At 59.6% G+C, this 26,125-nt stretch overlaps 1 protein-coding gene across 3 annotated transcripts; it reads right to left on the bottom strand.

The window, feature by feature from the left end:
• Positions 1 to 721: 721 nt before the first annotated feature.
• RCC2 (regulator of chromosome condensation 2) lies at positions 722 to 25,198 on the bottom strand. Of its 3 annotated transcripts, none has more exons than XM_041766925.1 (13): positions 25,099 to 25,198; positions 23,551 to 23,842; positions 18,313 to 18,406; positions 15,202 to 15,345; positions 12,276 to 12,407; positions 11,788 to 11,876; positions 10,471 to 10,585; positions 8,405 to 8,571; positions 6,592 to 6,772; positions 6,246 to 6,351; positions 5,438 to 5,510; positions 3,723 to 3,800; positions 722 to 3,077 (listed from the first exon to the last, which is right to left on the bottom strand). In XM_041766925.1, exons 2-13 carry the CDS (start codon positions 23,833 to 23,835, stop codon positions 2,973 to 2,975), a joined length of 1,569 nt encoding a protein of 522 aa, XP_041622859.1. In that variant the 5' UTR covers positions 23,836 to 23,842; positions 25,099 to 25,198; the 3' UTR covers positions 722 to 2,972. The 3 variants fall into 3 exon arrangements, with proteins under 3 accessions (XP_041622859.1, XP_041622858.1, XP_041622860.1); XM_041766924.1 differs by lacking the exon at positions 25,099 to 25,198 and adding an exon at positions 24,969 to 25,091; XM_041766926.1 differs by lacking the exon at positions 25,099 to 25,198 and adding an exon at positions 24,492 to 24,508.
• Between the last annotated feature and the right edge of the window lie 927 nt (positions 25,199 to 26,125).

Here is a 26,125-nt window from a genome sequence, read left to right as displayed (position 1 = left end):
TCCACGTGCCTGCCAACCCAAGCTGATGGGACAGGGTGTTGCTGGAGTGCCTCTGAGGTTAACAAGCCCTGCTCCCTGCTGCTCCCACCGTGCCCCTCCTGCTGCTGCTGGGGAGCTCCACTGAAGAGGGTGCTGGTCTGAGGACCTGGGACAGCCAGCACCCCAGAGGCACCACCATGACGGCTGCTGGATGCTAGGGAGGAGCAGCGGCCTGGGAGCAAAGGCAGTGGGTCATCCCTGACCGACTGGGCCTGGTGCCTGGGGCTTCTGAACACCTGGGACTGGCTCTGCAGTGGGCCCGGAGCACCTGTGACCAGGGCTTAAGTGACCTGAGGGCTTAGGCTCCCCTTGGAAGGGTTGGTGGGAAAAGGTGGAGATGAGGGTACGGGCTTCCTGGGCACCCGAGACCTACCACCGTTCAGTGCTTTTCCGTGCCTGACCGTCTACCCTTGAAGCCTCAGTGTCGCAAACCCAACCCCCTTTCTGAGTTGGGCCTGGGAAGGAGGAGCCCTCCTGCGGGTCACAGGTTTCAGAGGGAGTTGGAGCTCCACTCACCTTCAACCCCAGACACTGATCTGGGCTCCCCTGAAGCCCGGTTTTCCCGGGGGAGCCTCGGCGTGGGCAGCAGGTGGGAGGCGCCTGCAGGGAGCTGGGAAAAATGGGAATTGCTGTTTTTATGTCTTATGCTGGTTCTACTGAAAAAGAAGCACAAAAGCCAAAACAGAGTAAACAATGATGTCGTTTATTTAAAATGTTTACTCCAAGAAATATATATATAAAAAAAAGACAATTACAGCACTAAACCAGGCACCTTCAACCAAATCACAACCTCTTCTGTGTTCTCCCCTTTGCCCTGAACCCCTCTTCCAGAGCTGGAAGGGGAGTCCAGTGCCCGAAGGGTCGGCGCCAAGTACTCGCTCAGCCTGGGCCCGGGCCCCCTGTCTTCTCTTGGAGTGCGGGACCACCCCCCAATTCCTTGTCCTGGAGGACCTTTCCCCTTTAGGAAGTTCATTTTAAAATTCTAAGCCAAAAGGAGTGATTGTGGCAGAGAAGAGGGCCGTCTTCACGTGGGAGCCCCGTGCCTATGCTGCTCTAGTCTCCGGGCGAGGGGCCTGCCCCGACCTAGGCTGGTGGCGGGTTTCAGGCTAGTCCCCTGGAGGGTCAGAGCCCCACGCAACCAAGGGCAGCTCCAGGGGACAAGGGGTGCGTGCGCCGAAGCCCCGTTCCAGGAAAGAGGCTTGCGTCCAGGAGAACGGATGGGATCCCTGCACGGAAGTGAGAGCCCCAGAGGGTGGCTTTGGGGGTGATTTGGACAAATCAGGTTAGTTTAGCAGAAGCTCCTCCCCTGGACTAGACACAGGACAGCAAAGACGAGTGTGGAGTCAGACTAAACCTTAGAAGACGTGGGCCGCCCTCCTCGCACGGCCTTGGGACCGGCCAGGACAGATCCTGTCACGTGCCTTGGAAGGCGTGACGGGGGAGGGGGGGCGGGCAGGGAAAAAAGCAACAACAACTAGATCATTTTTGGCATTTTAACATCGAGACAATGACAAGTGGTAACAACAGCAAAGCAAAGAATAAAAAAGAGACCAATATTGAACTTTCCCATCCACCCAAGTATCACACGAAGTTCTAACCCCATCTCCCCCAGAAGCACCACGGAACTAAAAAATCTATTTTAAAGCACCCAAACCAGTCCAGACCCTCTCGAAACCAAGAGCCCCAGCCAGAGCTGTCGCCTCTCCTGGGTCCTAGTGAGCGGAGGGGTCCGGGAAAGGCACCTCGTAACTCACGCAGAGCAGCGCAACGCCGGTGACGAGCTCGGGCAGAGGGCAGGTGGCGGGCATCGGGTGGCAGTCACAGATGTGCGCTGGCGCGGGGAAGGGGGGCTGCTTCAGCAATCCCAACTATTTGGTACCACAGCCAAGCGATGCGACCAGAGAGCTGGGTGAGCAGAGCCGGACCCCGCGTCTCGGAACCAGGGCCCGTTCCAGCAGGATCCGGCGGGGGTACAGACAGAAGCACAGAGGTGATAAAGGCTGGTACGGAAAGGGCTGAGCCTTCCTTGCAAGGACTCCAGAATGCACTTTTTTTTTTTTTTTTAAGCTGCTGGCTGATCAATCTCTAATGGCGAGTGCGGGCGGGGCGGCCCCTGCTCCTCAGAGGAGCCCCAGAGCTGCCCCTGACCCAGACACATTGTCCCCACGTCTGCCCGCCCCCCAAGTCCCCAACGGGTCCACAGTCACCTGATTTTCATTTGGACTTCGTTTACAGCTAAAGTAGATAAAAATGGCTAAACACAGACCCCAGAGCCCCCACCAGGGGGGACACGACAGATTCTAGTAATGTTGCAGCCAAAAGGCGGTGGGGCGTCTAAGCAGCCAGGGGGAGAAACAGAAGGCCAGCCTCAGCTGGGCTGCAGAAGCGGGAAAGAAAGTGACCCAGATGCTCCCGAAGCAGGCGGGCGTGATTTTGGATGGAGATCCGCCACCACGACTGTCTCTGTCCGGCTGCTGCCGGTTCCCAGAAGGGACAGAACCTTCTGAGTCCACGGGGACTCCTCTCCCAGGGAGCGCCCGCTCGGATCACAACGCTAGTCACGACTGGAAAGGGCTGTTCTGAGAAGTGTATTTAGGAGCAGGAAGAAAAAAGAAAAATGACTTGAAGGAAAAAAAAAAACAAAAAACACCTGGGTTGCTCAAAGTTTCTGCCTCTTTGTAGGAATGGTTAAGTCAACTATGAGCAAACACTTTAATTAAACGTTAGGAGGGAAAAAAAACCACTTTGGAAAGCATACAGAAAAGGTAGTTGATGTTGAATCACTTATAAAACGGAACCTCAGGGAGTCTAACGAAAATGCACCTTCGGTCAACTTTTGTTTTCTTCAATTCCTTGTCCGACGTCCCGTCCCAGTGCGCGTGGAACTGACAGCTGCCGCGGGGGGTGTGGAGCCGCGGGGGGCTCCAGGGCCATCAGAGGGTCCGGGGGTTGTACTCTGGCAGTTTCTTGATCTTCTCCTTCTCGGTCTCGCTTTCGTCCCGGGCTATCACCAGAGAGTGTGCGTAGCCCATGGCCACCTGCGGGGGGGAACCAGCGCTGGAGGTGCCAGGAGTGGACAACAAGCCACCGGTCGGCCCAGGCAGGACCGCCGAGGCGGTGCTAGGGTCACCGTGACCCTGGACCCCGCGCCCTATGAGCTGGAGTGTCCCAGGCTGCCACCAAGCAGGGATTCAACGCTGTCAGCAGAGAGCAGCAGGGCCGTGGGGATCCTGCTGCCTGGGCCTCCCCAGACCACCCCACCTGGTGTGAGGGCCCAGGGCCCAGCTGTGCGTCAGCAGACAAAGGCAGGCAGGGCGGGGCACCCAGTGGACAGAGAAGCAGGGGCCTCACCCCACTTCCCCCCCACCCGCCCCACAGCCTAACAGTGTGTCGTCTCAGCTGAAGGTTCGGAGCAGATGTGAGTGAAGCCTTTGTCCCCATGACAAATCCTTGGGAGCTGGACGGTGGCCAGTGTCACCTGGGGTGAGAACGGCTACCGAGTCTGGCTGGCTTGCCCTGTGCTGCGCCTTCTGATGGCCGTCACCACCAACACCCCCAGTGAGACGCAGCAGGGGAGACCTGGGGAGACCAGCCTGCAGCGGGCTCACGAGCCCAGGAGCAGGGGAAGGCAGGCGCGGGCAGGCACCTCTTGGCTCTGCTGCTGGCCCAGGGCCCTGGCTCACCTGCTCTGTGAAAATGCCGTCCAGCGTCTTCACCTCTTGAGCCGCGGTGGAGGACTTGGGTTTGTGGTCCCCGTAGCCCTGGCAAAGTGAACAGAGACACAGACCCGGGGTCACAGTGGCACAGTCCGGAAAAGGGACCGCTGGTGACGTGCACAGGGAGCCCGCTGCCCGCGAGCCAGAGCCGACCCTGCTGGCTTGGTGACAGCCCCGGCACGCTGGACACGAGGGCCAGGCCGAGGACGCAGCACCTACCCGCGGAAGGTGCTGCTGACATGGGCCTGAGTCTCAACTCGAGGACCCTGATGCCGAACAGTCACCTGTGGTAGTTTGTGTACTAACGGGCACCTTCTGGGGTCGTCACTGGGGACGTGACACCATCGCTAAGAACACCGGCCGCCCAACACTTGCCCTGCGGGCTGGGTCCTGAATGACTCGGGGACACCAGAGACTTCGGAGTCTGCTCGAGGACTGCCCAGAGGGCATCGCATCGAGGGGGTGGGCACGGGGGGTTTCAGGGCCGGCACACCCTCGGCAGAAACGCAGGGTCTCCCTTCCCAGCACCATCGGTCGCCAGAGGCCACCGTGCACGTTCCCGTATGAGAAGTGCCTCCTCCCAGCGCCACGCCATCGCCTCACCCCCCAGACGCTGCCCCAAAGGCCCCCTCACTCCCTTCTGGTTTCTAAATGGGAATTCGGAATCTCTGACCGGCCCTAGAAACACCTGCCCTTCTCCAAGAATAATCCATAAAAGCCGGGCCAGGTTCGGTGTCTTGATTTCAAGGCTGCACCCGGGGCTGCCGCTGAGGAGCCGGGGTGTCCGCCGCCCAGGAGCCCCGTGGGGCCCCAAAGTGTGTGCAGAACACCGAGGACGAGGCCACCAAGGCCCAGACATGGCTCCAGGGGCCAAGGAGCCCTTTCTTCCCTCCTCTGCATCACCCCTCAGCTCCCACCCACGAAGCAAGGCGGGAAGGGAAACAGACCGCCTTCCCCGCAGGAAATAACAAAGAGGCTGAGGATCAAATCGCAACTCGAACGGGCGCACCGCCAGCCGCGTCCGCAGCCAAGCTGTTCTCGACGAAGGAATTAAAAGTTAAAGACTCATCAGGCACCGTGGGCACCAGCCCCGAAGAATCAGACGGCTGGGGAAGGCCAAGTATGTGCGAGAAATCGAGGGCCGTCGGTTCTCATCAGGCAGGCGGCGGAGGTTAGGGAAGCAGCAACACAGGCTTGGACTTACTGAGGAAAATGAGGGAGCAGCGTCCCCAGGTGACCCAGAGGCTGGCCCTGTGGGGCACCGCTCTGTGGGGCCGCAGGAGGAAACCAGGGGGACGGATGCCTGCGCACCTCCGGCCACGTGGTGCCAGCGACCCGCTGTCCCTGCTGACCTAAGCCCTCCCGGAGAGATCCGGAGAAAGCACCCCCTTCCGCCTCAGGGGCACACCGCCACCTCGGCTCACACCACTGAGGGAAATGGGATCTGAACCCTCCCTGGTTCCGTATTTACAACGTGATCAAAGGACGTTCACCACGGCCTGATGGGCACAGAATCCTCTGTGGGTCTTGCCTCCCCCTACACAGGCCCCCACCTACTGGCTCCCTGACCCCCCCCACACACAGGCCCCCCACCTGCTCCCTGACCTCCCCCTACTGGCTCCTTGACCCCCCACGGCCCCCCCACCTGCTCCCTGACCCCGCACACACAGGCCCCCGCCTACCAGCTCCCCGAAGGTCGGCGACGGGCCCCAGCTGATGGTGCTCTCATCGGCGGCCACGATGATACTGCTCTTCCTGCAAACAGGGAGAGGCCGTCATAGGGCGGCCACCACGGGCGCTTCCTGCAGGCAGCGTGTGACTTACTTGCATTAAAATCCATCCAGTCTGTCCCATTAAAAACTCTCCAAGGTGCTCATTTCCCACAACACGCACAGGGTGTCCTGGGCAGGCCCCGAGGCAGCGCCAGGAACCAGAGGCCCGGACCCTCCCGCCTCGCCCCGGCCTGGTTCTAGGGCTGGGGGTAAACACACCAGGGAAAGGCGTCATCAGATCAGGATGACGGAGGACTCATTCCAAAGGGGCTGGAACACAACACACAATAACCCGGACGGGCCTGGACATTCTGGCCGACTAAAGCTGAAGCACCCCAACCCCGAGACGTTGCCCCCACCCTCCCCAGCAATCGAACTCCTCACCAAGAAGTGCGAGAGAGCTCAACAGGTGTCCTCAAAATAAACTGAGGAGCACCTGCTTCCAGCAGGTCAGGGGAACTAAAATCCTATCATCCAGCTAAAGTCATTTTAAGCTGCAAGACGGGCAGAGCCCACCGAGCCTTTGAAGAACAGAAACCTTCAGGAGGACTTTCTTCCTGCGAAGGTGAGAGGACAAGCCACCTGTTCTAGGTCCTAGAACTCCGGTGCATCTGATGCCCTGATGGGGGCTGCTGGCGCCTCACAAGGGAAGAGGCCCCCGCCCCAGTGTGTCCGCCGGGCCCAGGCATCCTGCCCACCAGGAGACGTTGCCACATACCCACAAGCCAGGCTCCGGATTCTCCAGCCACAGAGGTCCTGCACGGCCTTCGGGTACATGGTGGACTCGCGGGACGTGTTGGTGGCCCCCCAGAAGAACAGGCCACCTGGGGAAAGATAAACACGTTCCCACTCTAACCACACATGCCAAGAACTGAATTCTCCTCTCCAGCACCATCAACAAGAAAGGCAAGATGCTGCACGCTGGTGACAAGAGGAACATTCTGTCCAAAAGAACACTGGGGCTCTGGTCGGGGAACGTGGAGGACTCTGCGGCTCCCTCGCCCACCAGAGTGCTCATCTGCACACCCCACCTCCGGAGGCCCAGATGGGGGGAAATCACTAACCCACTTCACTGACAGCAAAGGAGCAGGTGTAGCCAGCGTAGATCTGGGACGCCCCGCGCCCAGGGAAGTCAAACAGCTTCACCAGGCGAGGGACCATCTCGTCCTTCTGCTCGGCGTGGCCCAGGCGGCCATAGCCACCAAAGCCCCAGGAGAAGACGCGCTTCTGAGAGTCCAGGACCAGCTGCGGGAGGAGAAACAGTGTTGGGATGGGCTCCTGACGGGAGGGGACGAGAGGGTCACACTGTGGTCCAGAGAACTGCTGCAGCAGCTGATGGTAAAAGGCAGAAACGCTGCAGATAGGCCGAACCTGCCCCCACCCCGAGGTGCGGGAGGCGACAGGGCATTTCCTCTTCCCTCTGTTGGGGACGCTACTTTCCATCCTGAATCACGACTAAGTCACAAGTCTCTCCCTGGTTCCTCATCACAAGCAAGAGCAGGAGTCTCTAGAGGGCAGGTCAAGGCACTGGCTTCCCTCATCACAGTGTAGACGGAACAGCAGAAAGACCCGAGGGAAGGCCTGCCTGCCTGGGACTCTTAGGCGCCACCCCCACCACACCCCATTCACGGGGAACCTCCATCTGGTCACGTGGACTGAACATAACCTAAAGTGGATCTTCAGGGCACCTGCAGGGGCTCAGGCAGGTAAGCGTCAGACTCTTGATCTCAGCTCAGGTCTGGATCTCAGGGTCTGGAGTTCAAGCCCCACAGTGGGTGTGGAGCCTGCTTGGAAAACAAGAACAACAAAAACCCTTTTCCTTCAGGACGTCTTCCAACGTTCAGCATCTGAACTGTGTGAACATACGACTCATTAAACGACGTGACTAAGAGGCCTGCGCGGGATCCACCTCTGTTCCCTGGGCTACACCGGACAGAAGAGAACCACAGATTTTAGACTCCACGGGATGGAAATCTAGTTCTCGTCACTGAGCACTAAACAGGGAATATTCCAGGGAAGAAGTCACGCCTGACATTTCTCGCCAGTCAGCTGCACACCACACCAGCGTGGTGTCTGGACTCCCAGCCCAGTGCTCTTTCAACAGAAAAGCGAGCCAACCTTGACTCACAGGCATCCCTGGGCAAGGTAACTCCAAGAAGGCAACAAAGATAAAGCCCCAGTACTGGTGTGTCTGCCGGGCTCAGTGGGTGCAGCTCGCAACTCGACCTCAGGGTTGGGAGTCCAAGCCCCACACTGCGTATAGAGACTACTTGAAAATGGAAATCTTAACGGGGCGCCTGGGGGGCTCAGTGGTTGAGCGTCTGCCTTTGGCTCAGGTCATGATCCCAGGGTCCTGGGATCGAGTCCCACATTGGGTTCCCCTCAAGGAGCCTGCTTCTCCCTCTGCCTGTGTCTCTGTCTCTCTGTGTCCATCATGAATAAATAAAAATGTTTAAGAAAAAAAATCTTATTAAAAATCGAAACAACACACATACACAAAAACTACTGCCGTCTAACCAAAGCCATCTCTAAGGAAACAGCCTTCACAGTTCACCATTCAGCACCCTGCCTGTATGGGACATTGTCTACGGACCTAGGACGAGGCCTCTGGTGCTCTGCTGGATAAAAGCCAAAACCAGAAAGTCACCATAGGATTCCTACCCCACACGCCCGTCCTTTAGTTACGTCTACAGAAGTTACACAGACACTATTAAGGTAAACAGTGAACCGCCTGGTGCACGGCCGTGGGAGGACGGCGGGAGGTCCTGGGTCTCCAGGACCAGCCTGGCCAGAGCCAAGTGCTGGGACACCCGAGCAGACACACAGCCCTCCCCCCGCCCCCCTGCAGGGGACAAGCCAGAAACCTTCAAACCTCACCGTGTGGTTAGCGCCGCAGGCCACATCTCGTACGACCACGTTGGGGACCGGCAAAATCTGTCCATCTTTCGTCTTCTCGATGAAGATGGCCACTCGCCGGGGGACCAGCTCACAGTCATATTCTATCCGCTGTGCCCTGGCGATGAACTTCCCGTCGGAGTTGTGTCCTGCGGGGACCAGAGCCAGCAGTCGGCAGCAGTCGAGAGCACGTGCCCCTGCCCCGACTGAGCCCCTCGGGGCCTCGAGCGACACTTCTGTCCCAACACAATGCCTTCCCATCTGGGGCACACCCCAATCCAGGAGATCGATTTTGGGGGCTGAAACCAATTAATGAATGGGGCAGGATAGGAAACACCCAAGGGCATCATTGTCTGTAATGAGGCTGCTGTTTCGTAGAAATTCTTTGTACGGGCCTCGAACATCTGGATCCGGCCGTGACACGCACATTTCTCACTGTGAACTGTGGTCAGAGTCAGAAACCACAAATTCAAAGGAATGGCCTACAGGGTAGTCTGTGCCCCACTCGGCCCCCGGAGGGGCCAAGAAAGGACAGAAAAAGTTCAACACACAATCCCAAGACTAGAGTTTTTAGGACTTACTAGTAACCTAAATATATCGCTACGGGTGTTAAAATACAGTTAATGGCACATTCTCCTCTTTGCCTTGCCTGACCCAGTAAAATGCGTCATGAGAGAGAGAGAGAGGGTGGGGGCGAGCGCACGTGCCGGGAAACACTTCTCCAAGGTTACATGTCTACATTCTAACAGGGATCTCCCTGGATTTGGACAGTGAGGTGCAGAGGGTTTCCAAGAGAGCAGAGGAGCATGACTGACCAGACACCCCTAAAGCCAGGATCTCAAACTGCCTCCAAATAAAAGTGTACGCGGGGCCCCCCCGGGCCTGTACGAAGCCCCGAGTACCCGGCACAGTCAGGGCTCAAGGACCGGCCTCCTCGTCACTGCCAAGGTCACGCAGTTCTCCCGGAAGGAAAATCCACCTGCTGGTCTGCAAATCCGGGACGGCCACAGGCAGCAGGGGAGCCACACGTTTCCGGAAGTAGACTGGAAACACACTTCCGGTGTTTTGCCCGGGGTTGGCGATGGCACCAGGGCCTGTGGCCATGGAAACAGTTTCTCCAACAGTCTCCGGCAACTCCCTGGCAACCGACACTGCATGTGCGTAAGGGGCTGCTCGTTCTTATTCACTTCTGACTTGAGGTATATTTAGTTTCACAAAGTCACTGTTCCCTGAAGTCTAAGGCCAGCGCGATGCTCCTTGTTCTATTTATACCCTCTTCCATCTGCGGCTCTTAATGACGTGGGGACCCGGCAACCCAGATACGGAGGCCGCGGGGATCCGGAGTGGCTTGCGGCTGAGGCGCCAGCAGGGGGCGCCCACTCCTCACCTCCCACTCGCCAGGGGCTGGGCCATGGGAAGGCGCCAGGAGGGGAAAAAAACACTTTGGTGTCAGATGGGAAAAGAAAATGGAGACCTTGTAAAATCAGGATCGAGACATCTTCCACTTTCGGAGCACTGCTCTCTGAGCTTTCCCTTCCTACTCCATGAGCCAGACGGGAACGTGTTTCTGGAGGAGCGCGTCCTGTTCGGGGCGGCACCGGGACGGGCCCCGGTCACGGGGAGTGGGGCCTAGGTGGGCACTGGAGGGGAGTCGCCCAGACCAGGGTTTGCACAACCACCTTTACCTCGAGTGATGTTCTCACTTCCAAGAAAGGCAAATCTTTAAATACGAAACCGAATGAAGGGGGCTTGGTTATTTCCTTACAACTTCGAAATCCTTTTCTGCATGAACGAATTCCCCTCTCAAGAAAAAAAGATTCCCTTGTCAGACAGGAGGCCGACTTACTCATTAGGGCCAGGCCATTGTAATGCTCCACAGCCGTGGGTTAGGACGCGCTGTCCCGGTAAACGGGAGATCCACTTAATGGATCAAGGCTATTATCTGCGATCAATTACCCACATCTCCAGCACGTGTGTGCAGGCCCACACTGACTTCTGGTCCCAGATATGCAGTTAGATTACAGGGCTTTTAAAAAATGTTTCCATACCCAGCTGACCATATTCAGGGCACCCAAAGGAATAGAGGTTCCCTTTGCAGTCCATTATCATACTGAATTCAGCCCCACAGGCCATTTTGGTAATTGGCTGGCCGTTGTACATTATCTGAAAAGACAAGACAGTAGACTCTCAGACATTTTTCAAAAGACTGATAAAAAGCCTTCCCCCCGCCCCCGGCAGATCGGTGTGAAACAATTATTCGATTACAAAAGAAACTGAACGGACCCAGCATTCTGAAGGCCAAAGCCTAGAATATCCGTGAAGAAACAGCCTCGTGACCCCCCTTCCCCACCTTCCCAGCAGAGTCAAACCCCAAGACGGGGCCCACGGTGCGCCCACCCCCGCATCCCTCAAGATGCCCAACACCGTGGCCGGGTCAGTGCAAACCCCAGCTGGGACAGGGACAGAAACTTGCCCGCACGTAACCCCCAAACCTCACCCCGTCACTAGCATGTCGGCCTCAACTTGGAAAGAGCAGCTTTCTCCCTTTCTCCTTGCCCTCTGCAGATACCAGCCTAGCTAGTCTTCACTGAAGGCGTGGGCAAGAAACAGAAGGGTTCAAATTCAGGAAATAAGACCGCCAAGGCCCCAAGGGACTCAGCGTGGGCTCTGGAAGCACGTGTCAGCCGGGACTTAGAAACTGTGCCACGGCGCCCCTCAGTCTGGGAGAGCCCTTGCCATCTAGCCTGCGCCCTGGGCCATGCCTGTCGCTCCTGGCCTCCTCTGCAAACGGTCACTTCCTCCTTAGAGCAAATGGCAGATGCAATGGGGACATTTCAAAACTCTTTCAAACTACAGGTAAACTTGCCAACTGTCTCTTTTTCAGACCAAAAATGCGGAGTCCCCCCCCCCCCCCCATCTTTAAGCCACTAATCAGATACCTGCTGGCACATGGCTGCCCTGCATTCATGGTCACTCTCAGCACGATCCCCACCTGCCTAACTCCTGTCTGTGCACTAAGCCCCTGGCAGGTGACGTCCCATAAGGTCCCAACTCAAAAGGTTTCTGCAGAGAAACACGAATCACATCTAACATTTCTCCCTTTCTTTGGAACAGAGCAGGCTTATGACAAGGCCCCTGGGAAAATTCTTTCAATGAGAGAACTGTTCTCAGGATATTTCTCGATGCTGGGCACCTAGTAAGTGTGCTTTAAAGACGACAGGACATGAATTCTGCTCTAAGAATCGAGACTGTTTCCACAAGGCATCAACTGAACTACAGGGAGCAGTGCTGGGTCTCGCCGCAGAAAATTGAGAGCGAAAGCAGAGAGAGACAAAGGCCTCGGAGCCAGGAGAGAGGAGTGGCACCTGAGCAGGGCTCGGGACAGCGTCTGTCTGGTTGCCGAGGCCGAGCTGCCCCATCTTGTTCTCTCCAAACGCAAGCACGGAGCCCGTTTCTGGAAGGAAAAGACAGGATCACAAAAGGTAAAAGAACACGGAGGGTGTGGAACTTGATCTGGATCAAAGGCTCCAAGATAATAAAAACAGCTCGTGTGCCAGGAAGAGCGCCAGTGAGACCGTACCGCAAACAGAGGTGGGACGGGCAGCTCGGGGCACGGGCCCTTCAGAGCCGAGGCTGAGGACGCAGGGAGGGTCTAGGGGCCCGGCCTCTGCCTCCCGACCACCTTCTGATGCCAGCGGGTGGGGAGGCCAGCCGTGGCTCCGAGAAGCATCCACTGGGGTCTCTGGGCGCCCCTCTGATCCTGACTCAGAGCCCCAGAGACGACTCCACTCCAATGCCCAAGGTGGACCATGCGGCCTTCTGCCCAACGCAGCAGAAGCCAGCCATTCCTTACCTGTCAACGCCAGGGTGTGGTTCCGTCCACACGCCGCAGACACAATCACTTCGTGGCTGAGACCCTCAATGAGTTTGGGGGCTTCCACCCTCTTGGTGTCACCGTGTCCCAGCTGCCCCTTCTCATTTCGACCTGCAGATCAAGAGCAAGATACAGTGGGAAGGGAGAGAGCAGCCAGGACAGCGTCCCGGGAAAGGCCAACGCACCTGGGTCCCCCCAGAGGGTGCCCTCCTGCCGAGAACAAGAGGCAAAAAGCCCTGGCTCCCCTGTCAGTGGCCAACCTCTCGAGGTTGGCCTGAGCGGGGCCGGGTGACCAGGGGAGGATATACAGTGCCATCCCCAGAGACGTGTCTGCGGGCTGTGGCCACTTGCCTCACCTCTGACCCGCTTTTCTGGGGCAGCGGCTGGGACCCACCTGGGAGCCCTTTCTGTAGCTCTGCTACCGGGGAGACGGAGTGCTCGGTTCGCCCCGGGTGTCCCGCACAAGCAGATGAGCTCATGGAAACTCCCAGTTCTCACTCCACCTGCCAGACAATTCCCTCGCTCCCTTCTCTCCGAGATGGATTTTAAGAGGGGAACTATTTTGGACGCCTGCCTCACGGAGTTTAATTACCTCAGTGCCCTGGGCATCTTCCATGGACCATTTGGTTCATTTCTGCCCATCGTTCACCTTTCACCTGCCCTGGAAACGCTGCCCGCAGAGCAGTGCCAAGCCCACCTCCTGGCGGGGGCCCTCCACAAGACCCTCAGCCACGGGACCCCCAGGGGTGGACCACAAGCCCTTCCTGCCAACGGGGCCGCGCAGGCTGTGAGCTGGGGAGGCAGAAAGGCCCGAGGAGGCCGGCCTCTGCCAGAACCCTCCACAAGGCACAGGCCCTCTGGCTGCATAGCAGACATGGGGATCCCGGTGGGCCGGGAGGAGCCCCCACACTTCCCCTGCTTTCCAACTCCAGCTACCACAGTTCCCAAACCAAACAGCTCTGCGGCCTCACAGGTCCCCCTGGCCAAGAGAAGAACCACATGGTGGTAACCAAACAAATCTGGGAGATTTCTTGGGGCCAAAGAGTCAGGGCACCGAGGGGTCGGGGGTGAGCAGTTCACGCCCTCCCCTGACAATGAACTTCTGACCTTTCTTCATGAGAAACACGGAGGACAGAGCCACAAAGAGCAGGGCCAAGCATCCTGAGACCTGAGGAAGGAAGGGAACTGCCAAATGCGAGAGAGAAGAACCGTCCTCCAGCCCGCACGGATTCCAGCCCTCTGGCAGGAGCGGCACACACTGGCTTCCGCCGGGAGCGAGCGGTCTGGGTTCACCGGCAAAGGTAGGTTACACAGGACGAGTGTCGGGCATGGTCTCTCGGCCCCTCGAGAGGCCCGAGTGGCTCTAACAGGTGCACGAAGCTTCTAGACCCCAGACGACACCCCTTGCCGTTTCACGCAGCTAACCGTGGAATGGTGATGTCCCCACGGGCATGTCCCCCCCACTCCCCCCGCCATAGCACCAAGTCCACTCACAGGGACACGAGTCCTCACTCTGGGGCCAGCCTGGGCGCATGGCCTCCAGCTCCCCTCTCTGCCCAGTGTCAGCACAGGGCATGTTTTCAGAAGCACCACGTAAGGGAAATTCAGTAAAGAGATCAGAAGGAAGAGATGTCAAGTTCGGAGCTGTGACGCTGCCGTGTTCAGTGCTGGGACACTGCGGGGAGGGGCGCCCTGGGAGGAGCCCGGACCCCTGCACTGATGGGGGGAAACGACAGCCGTGGCAATGTCAGCGAGTCATCAAGAGACGACAAAGTTTAAATGTGGGCCAGACACACTTGTTAGCTCTTTTTTTTTTTTTCCAACAGAATTACAAAATTAGCAGAGTGCAGCAAAGACAACAGATGTTAATATATTTGGACTTTAGTACAGCAGCTCATGAAATTGCAAAAAACGGTTCAAACAGACTGAAATAAAAAAGCAGTCATATGGGCTAAAAGCTAGCCAAAGGACCAGAAACAAAGGGCGGGGACGACTGCCAACGTACCCAGCTGGAGGAAGAGTCCAGGAGCTACGAGAGGGCGCGGGGCTAACCTGAGCCTCGGTCAGCACCTCGATCAACAATCTGGAAGAGGGAACGGGCAGCAGTGCGTGCAGCCCCGCGGAGGGGCCTCAGGCCAAGGCCACCACCGCCAGGGACCCGGGCGAGGGGCTCCAGTGGCAGGAAAGCAACTCAACTCAGAAAAAAGTAAACTCAGCTGTCGGGAAGTCTAATCATAGGCACTGAGCAACCCAACCTGCAGGCGGGCGGGATCCCCGGAAACAGAGGGACAGGAGCACGGAGACACAGTGGCCGATGCCATGACGTGCCCGGCGGCATTTACAGTGGCAAGAACACAGGTCTCACGTCAATGCTGTGCCACAAAGCAAGGGGGGGGGAGTACTGTCTGCCCGGGGGACTGCGTGTCTAAAATAGAAATTCAATTCTAGGCACCTCAAGATCAGAAAGATCCAGATTCAGTCAGAATGTTCAGGGAAAGGTTGCTTCAAAGAGACCCTTCAGGGGCGCCTGGGTGGCTCAGTCACTTCGGCTCAGGTCATGATCCCGGGATCCTGGGATGGATCCCAGTGTGTGTGGGGGGTGGGGGCTCCCGGGGAGGAGCCTGCTTCTCCCTCTGCCCCTCCCCCCGCTCATGTGCATACATGTTCTCTAATAAATAAATAAAATTTTCCCAAAAGTGGAGAGAATTCAAAGAGTCCGGTGTATGTACGAGCAAAGGGGAGGGGAGGAAAAGGATGCGCTTGTGGGGAACAGGCGAGACCAGCTGGAAATCAGGGAGAAGAATCGAGGCTGCAAAGGGCCGCCCCTCCCGGAAGCCAGAGGAGGAAGTCAGCCCCACGGGGGCCACCTCCATGAGTCACCCGGTCCCACCAGGCCCGGACTTACCCCAGCTCCACAGCTTCCCTTCCGTGGTGATGAGGAGGCTGTGGGCAGCACAGGATCCCGAGACCACTGTCCGCACCCGGACCCCCGACAGGCAGCCGTATCTATGGGGCCCCCACAAATTCTGACCGAGGTTGCGGTAGGCAGCTGCAGAGGGAAGAGTGCAAATCAAACACCCAGTGATTGAGGGGCCGGCCGCGAGGGGTCCCGCTCTCCCAGGACACGGGAGCCCTGGGGAGCTGCAGCAGCCTGGCATCGGGAGGCTGCCCCAGGAAAAAGGAGCCCACCCAGCAACTGGGGTTGCTTCACCTCTGCCTCTGGCCCCAGCCCTCCCTCGGGGACCTCAGACCCCTGGCTACTGAGCACACCCACATGCAAGTGGCCAAAGAGGCAGGGTGCTCTCCCTCTTGTTGGGAGCCCAACCCAGGAAAGCTGGCAGTGGACCCATTATCTCCCTCCCCGTCCTCCTTGCTCCCTACACCCCTTCTCACATTCCCCTGCCTGCCCTCCACCCACCTTGGCCTCGCCCCTGCAGCCAGAGGATCCTGAGGAGAGGAGTCTGAGTGTCTCCACCCTCCTCTGAACAACCTGCCCTCCTTGCACATCCACCAGGCCCTGGGGCGGGGGGGTGCGGGTGGGGAGGCAGCTGACACCCCTCTCCTGCCACACCGCTTCCTTCTTAATCAGGGGCCCTGCTGTCATGGTCAGGTCATGGCCCCATGCCTTTGCCATGTATTCCCTCCCACAGAAGGCCCCTCCCTGTCACCTACTTGTTCTTCAAAGCTCATGTCAAGCATCGCCGCCTCTGGGAAGCCCTCCATGCCCACATCCCCCTTCAGCTCATTGCTCCCCTCACACCGAGGCCGACCACAGCACTCAGCCTCCTGAACTCAGGTGCCTTCCAGACCCTACCAACCCGAGGGCCTCGCCAATGCCTGGCACCCAGGAAGCACTTCAAACACTGAAGGGCCTGTGGGTCGGAAGAACACAGCTGCGTCCTTCAAAACCCTCTCCCCTCCACTCAGGGACAGAGCATGGCCAATTTTTTTGCTTTGCATTTTCAACCTGGGGCTCTCAACAGAGACACAAGCCACGTTTCTAGGCCCGTGGGGATCATTGTGAAATGCTAGCCACTGCCACGTCCACCTCGTCCGGTCGATCTGGATGCGAGAGCTGATTACGAGGCTGCCGGTGACCCAGCTCCAGGGGTTAAGCAGGTGGAACTGCTGGAGGCCAGTCCTGCCTGTGCCCCCCCAGCAGAGGGCGCCAGGCACGTCATTACTGGGCTGCGCGGCCGCCCTGGCACCAGCAACCCAGAGCTGCTCCACTCGACACTGTACCCCAACGTTGAAGACGACCCAACAACTCCTTGCCAAAGAGGAGACCAAAACTGACGGCCTTTGCAGCTTCTGTCCCAAGTCTTCATTGTGAAGGCGACACAATCGGTGGCATCACTGACGCTGGTCATCTCTGGGAACAGCACATGGTGCTGTGACAAAGTGGACCTGACTCGGGTGGCCAGATGCCCCGGGCTCGCCAAAGCCTCTTCCCTAAGGCAGCGCCAGGAGGATCAATCAACGCCCAGGACACCGGGAGCCTGAGGGGCGGACCTGTCCCCGCCGGTGCCGCCACCACCGAGGCAGCCGGTCAGAGTGATCCTCAAATTCAGTGGCCGGCAGCAGTCCCAACTCCCACCAGGCCGGTGGTCAGGGCACGGAGCACGAGTCACCGTGTCAACCTGTCCACCAAGCAGGCGTCATGCTGATTCCATGCGAGCCGTGGCAGTAGGACAAATCCCCCTCCTTTTCCTGTAGTCTCTTGGCAAGGTCACGGAGGGCCAAAAGTCACTTTAAAATCCTTACAAAGAACCTTTTTTAATTGCATAAAAAAAAAAAAAACCTTCATTTGTGGGGAGACCAATCAGGGAAGCCAGGGTCGGAGAGGGAGAAGACAGAAAGGCCCTCTGAAAACGCGCCCAGAAGGCCTCCAACCAGGGCGTGTAAATGGATCTTAAACCACAAGATGGTTTTCCTTCCTCCTGTTCCTTCACGGGTGGGGGGGAGCCTGGCCCAGCCTGGCGGTGCCACCCACCCTCCATCCGCAGGCGATAGCTCAAGCTCCGCCACTTGCTCTCCTCGGGAATGGACTCCCCCACGCTGGGCCCGAGCGTGCGTAACTGGGACGGGCCCACTGGACCAGCAGCTGGGGAATTGAGGCGGCAGGTGCACAGGGCTGCCAGGGAGCCCGCGGCCATCGCACGCCGCCGGGAGGGGCTTCCAGGACACCAGCCCCGGGGGCCGAGCGCTCGGCCGGACCCCAGGAGCTGCCGAACTCCTGCCGCATTCATGGAATAAGATGATCCTCATGGAATAAGATGATCCTCTGCCCGTCCTGAGGCACCAGGGAGTGTCAGTGAGCAAATATTTGTTCGCTGGGCAATGTTGGAAAGTACTTTGGGAATCTTTCCAAATGAAATCAAGAAGCCATAAAATGTGGCGACGTGCCAGCTTCTCTTCTCTTGGATGGGCTGGTACCCTCCTGAGGAAAGATACCGATTCTCTAAAAGCCACTGGAAACCAAAAGCGACTTCTCGGGACTTCTCTCTGCACCCCCCACTCCACTCACTGTTACTTGCTCCCACCGACCAGTTCCTGCCACAATCTGGCCGCTTGCAAAGAGCCGTGGACTCTTCTGTGACGTCTAACAAGTTGGACCTGTGACACGTGACAAATATCTCAGACATTCGGACATCACGCAGGAGGAGCCTCTTTGTTTTTGTGAAAGTAATTGACGGGAGGAGGACGGTGGGAGGAAGGTGTCCACGTTATCTGTGGTGACTGCTTACGCTTTTCCCATTTAATCCTAAACGGAACCTGGATTTTTCAAACACAGACTGGTGAAGCGAGAAACTGGCACAGGAACCAGGGTTCAAGTCCTGCCCGTCACTACGGGGGCTGTGCAGCCTCGGGCAAGTTGCTTGGCCTCTCTGAACACTTCTGTCGAGGCAGAGGTTACCTACCTGGTGGGGCTGGCCGGAAGCACACGGACACCTAGCACACAGGAAGCACGCGACAAACAGTAGCTTCGTACAGTTTTAGAAACTGGGTCTCATACCTTGCTGTTTAGGCACTTCTTTTCGACCAATCAAGTCCCAGTTGGTTGCCCCAAAAATCAAAAGCTGCCCTTTGCACTTAGACCCTTCAAGTTTCTACAGAGACAGAAAGAGAGAAAGGATTAGCTTGCGATGTTGCTTCCAGCTTTCGTGGTCTGTCCCATGACAGCCAGAAACCAAAGAAAAATCGTCATTCACGCCCTCCCCGGCGGCTTGCACCGCGAGGCCAGAGGTGGGCACCCCCTCATCACCCCCTCATCAGCGTGCATGATCCCAAACCTGCCCAGAGCAGCTCGTTTGTTAGGCCCAGGCTCATTTTTATTCATGGATTTCTCTTGAAGAGATCTTGGAGAACACTGACAATATCGGCCAGCCAGCGTCGCCCTCCACCCTGCACGCTGCCTACGGAGGGGTGTGCGAGCGGCCTGGCGCGGCACACGAGGTGGCACATGGAGAGCATTACTACGGCTGACCTCGGGGCCGGGTCTGCCTTGCCCACGGCCAACACAGTGCCGCACACGCCTCCAAGCCTCGGGAGCCCCGCGTCACCTGTGATTCTGGACCATCCCTCCGTGTGCTGCCCATGGGGACGTCACCAGAGCGCCGGTGACACGGTGAAGCCCAGCTGTGGTGGGGCCGGGGCCTGGGAGGGAGAGGCTGTGTTCCCTGCCCCGGGGCCCCAGGACCCCAGAGTTCAGACCCTCAGCCTCCCAACGCAGAGGCGCCCTCGTCAACGGGAGCATGCACCCCTCAGAACAGCCACCGTCCCACGGGGTGGCACGCATTAGAATATTCTCAGCAGTTGGCTGTATTTCTGAAATGCCCAAACACACTTCTTAAAGTCAACCATCAGGCAGAGACTCACTCCTGACCCAGGGACCCAGTTCCTGCGGGGGGTGGGGGGCGGGGGGGGGGAAACGGACACACTTCCCTCTCTGCCTTCATCCTTTACCTCACCACCCCAGGACACTGAGAACGGCTTCCTGCTGCTTCCAGAACTGTTCTTGGAAGGCCTGGTGAAAAAAAGCCACCCGGCCCCAGTCATGCTAACCTCCAGGAGGTGCCTGCCCTGGCGGGATGCTCGACAACACAGGGCATGCATTTTCAAGAGGAACACATCTTCACGGGGACACTGCGTGACTCAAGCCGGAGGCCACGAGCACCCCACGGGACAGGCCCATCACACTCGCCCATGTTTACGTGGCTGGAGGAAGACTGTCCACCTACAGGGCACGGCTGCAGGCAGCGTGCAGAGAGGGAGCGAACAGCCAGGGTGGAGGACTTTGCCATGCTTCAATTATTCAGAGAACGACCTTAATCGGAGGGCAGTCCCACCCCACAGCACCCACAGACTCGGATTACTTGAATGGGAGCCTAGTTTCCCTCGGTTATCTCCCCTTCTTTGTTCAGCTGGCGAGCCTGGCTGGAACATTCTACAGATCGACAACAGAGGAGGACCAGCGGCCAGCGGTTTCTGTCAGGCTCCCCAAGGAAGGAGCGGCCCTGGGTCTCTGCCCATGTCAGCAGCCAGCCCTCCGGGGGCGACGTGACCACTGGACCACAACCCCGAGGGGCACCTGCTAGAGCCGCGGCTCGCAGGTGGCCCCCGCAGGCCCACCACGAGCCCACCACTCCAGTGCACCGTCAGAACCTCCACAATGGTCCCAGGCAGGAGCAGGTTTCCTCTGTGACCCAGAGGTGCCAGCGACAGCGCAAGGGAGCAAGGGCCTGTGGACACTGGCTCCTCAAGCCGGCTGAGCGCTTCTACACAACTCCAACCTTAGTGCTACAAGGCTTGGGGAAAGCCTCCGCCAGTGGAGTCTACTCCAGTCAGATTCCTCCAAAGAGACTGTTCTCTTTCTCGGGTTTTCATGTCCTGGGCCTTACGTCCTCACACATCGGATGAAAGTAACTGGCTGGACTTCATTGCTGACCTCTGCACCGTCGTTTGCCATAAGACACCTACGTTATTTCTCCCTAATGTAATTCTTCCCTCTACCTTCTAGGAAATAAAAAATTCAAGTAAGGGACGGAACTCCTGATACCCTTTAAATCACAGCCCATGTCCCTCTTGGCCAGATCTGAGCTGGCCCGTCAGGTGGGAAAGACCCCGATATCTGCTGGGCTCCCCCCAGAGGAACCCCAGGGATGGCCGTCAGGGCCGAGGGCCAGAAGCTGAGTGACCCTTGGAGGTATAATCCAGCCTTCCCTGATTGGGCCAAGAGATTGCTTTTTGTGAGTAAGGACCACGTGGCAGCGGAGCCGGTCCAATAGTCTCCCCAATAGGATGCGTGAATTTCATTACACCTGCTGCCTCCCGACAGCCCGGTCACAGAAGCGGGGCCGAGATGAATGGCCACTGCAGAAAAATGCACTGAGCTTCTTCAATCAACAAAATGGGGTTTCTGGTTCAAAGCGATTTTTGAATTATTGCCCAAGTGCAAGGAGCATGTTTATGAGGCTGAATCCACCTTTTAACATATATCCTCTTAGAAAACCACTATCCTTGGCAGAGGGGAGGCCGTTCAGAGACCTGCCAGCAACGACAAACTCCCGAAGGGGCTATCAACTGGAACAGACGTCAAACTCGCTTTTCAGTGGTATTTGTTTGGCCCTTGCAGATGGGACACACTTGTCTCAGGGTCCACAAGACCTGAGCGACCCAACACTGAAGAAACCATGAAGACCGGATGGCTGGCCACACTCCCGTTTTCCAGGACTCGGCCAATGCGGCCTGCATGAACTACAGGGTCCTGGAGCTCACGCGTCATCCACCCTAGACCATCATAAAATGCTCACCTGACAGCACTACACGTTAAGCCTGGGAGAGAGCACTTCCTGAGACCGAAATCCTCAGAATGTTTTCCAGAAACACACACCTTAACTCAGGGCAACCTTGCCCCTCAACCATCTCCGGGTTCCCCTTTCACAAGCCCGACTCCTGCGGCTTCGAGTTCCAGACAACCCCTGGCAGCTGCTATCACACACACACACACACACACACACACACACCCCAGGGGAGGTCCCCAACCGTGGTGAGGTTTGCAAAATTCTCCCTCAAAAAGCTTCTCCGGAAACAAGCTGGGGACAGCTGGTGGTGGCCTGGGGCAGGACTGATGCTTCCCTAAGCAGGCAGGAACCTGGGCCAGGCAGGAGATCTACCCGAGGTCCAGGCCTGTGGGAAGCAGAGGGGCAGCACGGGCCTGGCCTTGACCCTGGACCAAACTCCAAAGACGCTAGTAAGAACCTAAACTTGGGATGCGCACCTTCCATGAGGCATCTGATCGCTCCGTCTCCTGATGTACTGAGTCGTCCAAGGGAAAACCGCTCAACTGCTTCAGAGGCCTCCTTGTTTTTTAATGGGGTGGGGGAAGGTACGTACGGGTTTGTCTACACGTAGCAAGGATGTAGGAGATACGTGATCCGTAAACACAAAGCAAGCGTGAACTGCAAGGCTCGGCTGTGTCTGCTTCTGGGGGCAGGAATCTCTTGGTGAGACTAAGAAAACGCCCTTTCCAGCAGACAGGCCGGCCGGGGTCCCTCTGCACACTCTCTCCGGGACTACGTTCTGGGTGAACTTTCAGCGTGGGGGTAAGGAGCTCTCCTTTCACTTCGGGACAAGAAAATGCCTGGCTCTGATGGGCTGGCGAGGGCCCTGCATCTGACGGGGGCTCCCGCACACACAACCCACCAGAGGCAGAGCCCTGCTGGCCGTTCTGGTCCGTTTCCCTGCTAACACACCGGGACTGGAAGGCCAACCGGCTAGGGGCCTGCACAGAGACGTCCGTCTGTCAAAGGAAAACCGTTCCCTGTGCTCCAGTTTCTCAGACTGCCACGGACACGGTCCTGGTCCCAGACCCTGGGTGGAGACATTTCAGTGACAGGGGCTCTCCTCCCCACTCTGATGGGCAGACTCCTCCGGACGGGAGGGCAGTTATAAAGCATTTTCACGTGAACACCCTGCACAGGGGTGAGGGACATCGGCAGAACACACGCAGCCCATGGGGAAATCTACTGCGATGGGCTGTTGGGACAGGCCCTGAAACGCTGTGCCTCGGTTTCCTCATCTGTAAGGCAGACGAAGACATACGGTTCCTTTTAACCATTTAAGCTGAGCACCTCTGGGGGTGAAGAGCCCCGGCACTGCTCTCACACCCCTTTGCGGGGGTGGGCGGGGGGGACCACGGACAGAAATAGGCTTCTCCAACGTCTACACCCTGAGTGCAAGTTCCTCCTCTGCCGGGGCTGGCTGCAATCCGGTCCAGGCCGGGATCCTCGGCTCAAGAGGTGCAGAGGACCGCGGACCCCGGGCTGCGACCTCCGGCCCCGCAGGGCTCTGCAGGCCCCCGGAGTTGCCTCGGTCATGACCTCACGGAACCTGTGCAGGCCCAAGTGGAAGCAGCTGTGGGGGAGGTCGGGGGGACCGGGGGGCACCGGGGGATGCCTCTTCCCGGGGGTGCAGCCCGCGCGCGCCGAACAAAGCGCCAAGCCGGGTCTCGGCCCCGGGGGCTTCCCGGCCTCGGCCGCGGCGGGGAGGGCCCCCTCGGAGCATGCGCCCTCGCACCCCGCCCGGCGCCCCCGCCCCCGCCTCCCCGGCGGCGCGAGACGGCGCAGGGCCGCACGGGGCATGCGCGGCGGCCGCCAGGCCCCGCCCCCCCGGAGCGCCGGAGCCGAGGCGGCGGGAACCTCAAAGCCCCGGCGCGAACCGCCGCTCCCCGCAGCGCCCCGGCGGCCGCGTCCCGGCGGAGCGGCGGCCGCGGGGGCGGGGGGCGGGGGCGCGGGCTGGGGGCGCCGGGGGGTCGCCGCCGCAGCCCGCAGCCCGCACCCCGCGCGCGCGTCCCCTCCTCCGGCCCGAGACAACTTGCAAAAGTCTCCCCTCCCGGGGCGGGCGGGGGAGGGGGGGGGGAAGGGGGAGGAGGGAGGCGGCTCGCGCGGCGCCGGGGGCGGGGCCTTGACCCCCTCGCGCGGGCGGGCTCCGGCCGCCCCTCCCCCGGCGGGGCCCGGGGCGCGCGCCCCAACGGCCGGCGGCCGCGCAGGCGGGTAGGCCTCGCCCCGCACCCGCGCCCGCGCCCGCCCCGCGCCCGCCCGCGCCCAGCGCCCCGCGCCCCGCGCCCTTTTGTTGTGCGGCGGCGGCGATGATTCAGCCCGCGGCCTGGTGGCGCCCGCCCCGCCGCCCCCGGCAGGACGCGCCGTGACGCGCCGCCGCCCCCCGACCCCCGGCGCCCCGGGCCCGCGCTCACCACGCGCTCCTTGGTGTGCTCGGGCTCCGTGATGACCACGGCCGCGCCGCCCGCCTTGGCCGCCGCCGGCCGCGCCGCGCGCTTGCCCCCGCCGGGGGCCCCGTCGAGCTCCAGGCCGTCCTCGTCGCCGCTGCTGCCGCCGCCGCTGCTGCTGCTGCAGCGCTCGGGCCGCTCGCGCTTCCTGCCGGCCGGGCCGCCGCGCTTCCTGGGCCCCGCGCGGGCCGTGCCGTTGCCCGAGCTCGGCTCCTCCCAGGCCGCCGCCGCCGCCGCCTTCTTCCTGGGCATGGTCGCGCTGGAGGAGACACGGGGCCGCGGCGCACAATGGACGGGTTATAAACTGCGCGGGGGGAGGGGAGCGCGGCCGAGCCACCGGCCTCCACTTCCTCCCCGGCCCCGGCCCTCCCCGAAGTGGCGGCCGCGGGGTGGGCGGAGAGGGGCGAGCCGGGAGGAAGCCGCGCCCCCCCCGGGGAATCCCGCACGGCGGCCCGGGCCCCCCGACCGCCGGGGCAGGGGGGAAAGGAAAGAAAGGAAAAAAAGAAAGAAAAGGAGACACCCCCCCACCCCCCACCCCCAGCACCGGCACCAGCACCTCCGGCACCGGCACCACGTCGCCCCCGGCCCATCCTCAAGTTAGGTTCGCCCACGTCGCATCACCGTTGCAGCCCGGTGCCTCCCCCCCCCCCACCCCCCCCCCAAAAAAAGTAAAGGGAAGGAAAAAGGAGCCTCCGAGGGCCCAGGCGCTAATTAGACAGGAGGCTCCGGGACACCCCGGGGACCCCCCGCGCGCCCCCGCCCCGCCCCGGGCCGCCCCACCTGCTGCTTTGTCCGCGCGCCCCCTCCCCGCCGCCCCCGCCCCCGCCCTCGCGCCCCGCCCCCTCCCCGGGTCCGCGCCGGCCGCCGGGCTCCGACCTCGGGGCGGGCCGGCCCCCCGCCCCCGACACCTGCTCGCACACACACGCGAAAAACAAAAACTTTGATCCTGCCCCAGTGCGCCGGCCCCGCCGCCCCCGGCCGCCGGGCGCCCCGCGCCGCCGCTACTTTCCCGGGGCTCCCCTGCGCGCTCGCCCTGCGTCGGCTCCTTTTTTTTTTTTTTTTTTTTTTTTTTTTATTGATTTTGAACAATGGGATCTCTGTCTGTCTCCGATTAAACCACGTGGATCCGCCTTCCTTCCCCCCCTTTTTTTTTTTCTTTAATTCATTCAATCCCCCAACTCCCCCCCCCACCCCGTGTCCTCCTTCCCTCCTTCCTAAGGTCTTTTTTTTTTTTTTAACCTTTTCTCCTACCAAAAAAAAAAAAAAAAAAAAAAAAGAGGGGTTCAAACAAAACAAAACAAAAAAAAAAGCAACTTTTTTTTCCTCCCCCCCCCCCCAGATCCCGCGAACTGCACATTGTCGGTTTCTGATGTTTCGGTCCCTACCTGGCCGGAGCGATGGGAAACCGGGAGAGAGAACGGAAGAGGAGCAACTCGGAGAGGAGCCGGAGGGCGCGCGCCCGCCGCCCCGCCCGCCCCCCCGCCCGGGCCGCGACCAGGGCTCCGGCCCACTCACCAGACACTTAAGATGTAAATACGAGCTTCCAGGACAGATGCTACAACACAAAACAGAAACACATGTGCTGCCGGGCGGCAAGCTGGCGCGCGGCGGCGCGGGCGGCGCGGGGCCCGGGGAGCGCGCGCCCCCTGCCGGCCGGCGGACCCCGCGGCGGCCACGCCCCCGGCCACGCCCCCGCCCCGAGGCCACGCCCCCCCCGCCCCCGGGCCAGCCGGCCCACCCGAGCCCGCCCCGGGCGCCACGCGGCCACCCTCGGGCCCCGCCGAGTCCCGCGCGCCACGGGGTCCTTTGGGGTTACGGAGAACATTAGATTGCTTTTTTTTACCCCCCCCCCTCCCCGGGCATGTCTAGACAGGTCACCTGAGGACACTCGCTGGAAAATAGTTACTTTGCTCACGCATCCGCCGACCGGGGACGTGCCCGACCTAATTGAGCGATTGGAATGAACGATGAATACAGTTTGAATGATTTTTTTTTTTTTTTTTTTTTACCCTCTCGTGCGGAGGGAAGCTGCTCTTTATCTGCACCGACCGAGGATGTAGAGGATGTAGTGTCGGCCCCAGGATGCAGCAAGGTGCTGCTGCTACTCTCTCCTCCACCCCCCCCCACCCCCCTCAACCCTCCTCCTCCACTGGTAGACTTGCAGGAAGAGATTGCCTGTGTGCCTGTGTGCCTGTGTTCGGGAACTGGCTAGCGATGAATACGCAGGCCAAGGATGCACTTAGAAGCTGGTTCTGGTGGAAAGTTCTCCTAAATAGTGCCTGGGCCCCCCACCCCCACCCCCCAGTACCTGCGAGACACACAGCGCTTACTTAGGTGCTGGCGGTTCAAAGCCAGAGGGTGAGATTCCTGTCTTGGTGAAACACACTGTCTGACGGGAGACAGATCATTAAACAAGTAGTCACAGGTGCGATAGGTGATGGGGTTCAGGACGCACCACCTCAAAACAGGGCACCTTGGTGTAGGAATATTGTAAGCTGAAGGCGTTTTGAGAAAGCCTGCAGAAGCTGGAAGGTCACTGATA

Source organism: Vulpes lagopus, chromosome 8 (genome assembly GCF_018345385.1).
Source record: "Vulpes lagopus strain Blue_001 chromosome 8, ASM1834538v1, whole genome shotgun sequence".
NCBI lineage: Eukaryota > Metazoa > Chordata > Mammalia > Carnivora > Canidae > Vulpes > Vulpes lagopus.
This window is presented reverse-complemented; position numbering and strand designations above follow the sequence as displayed.

What these genes read in the sequence shown, in the direction of transcription:
- RCC2 (XM_041766925.1), bottom strand. Translation starts at nt 23,835, where the DNA reads ATGCCCAGGAAGAAGGCGGCGGCGGCGGCGGCCTGGGAGGAGCCGAGC. An exon ending in AGCACACCAAGGAGCGCGTG is followed by an intron (nt 18,407 to 23,550) that starts GTGAGCGCGGGC and finishes CTGTCTCTGTAG; the next exon opens with AAACTTGAAGGGTCTAAGTG. An exon ending in CGCCGACCTTCGGGGAGCTG is followed by an intron (nt 3,801 to 5,437) that starts GTAGGCGGGGGC and finishes TCACTTTGCCAG; the next exon opens with GGCTACGGGGACCACAAACC.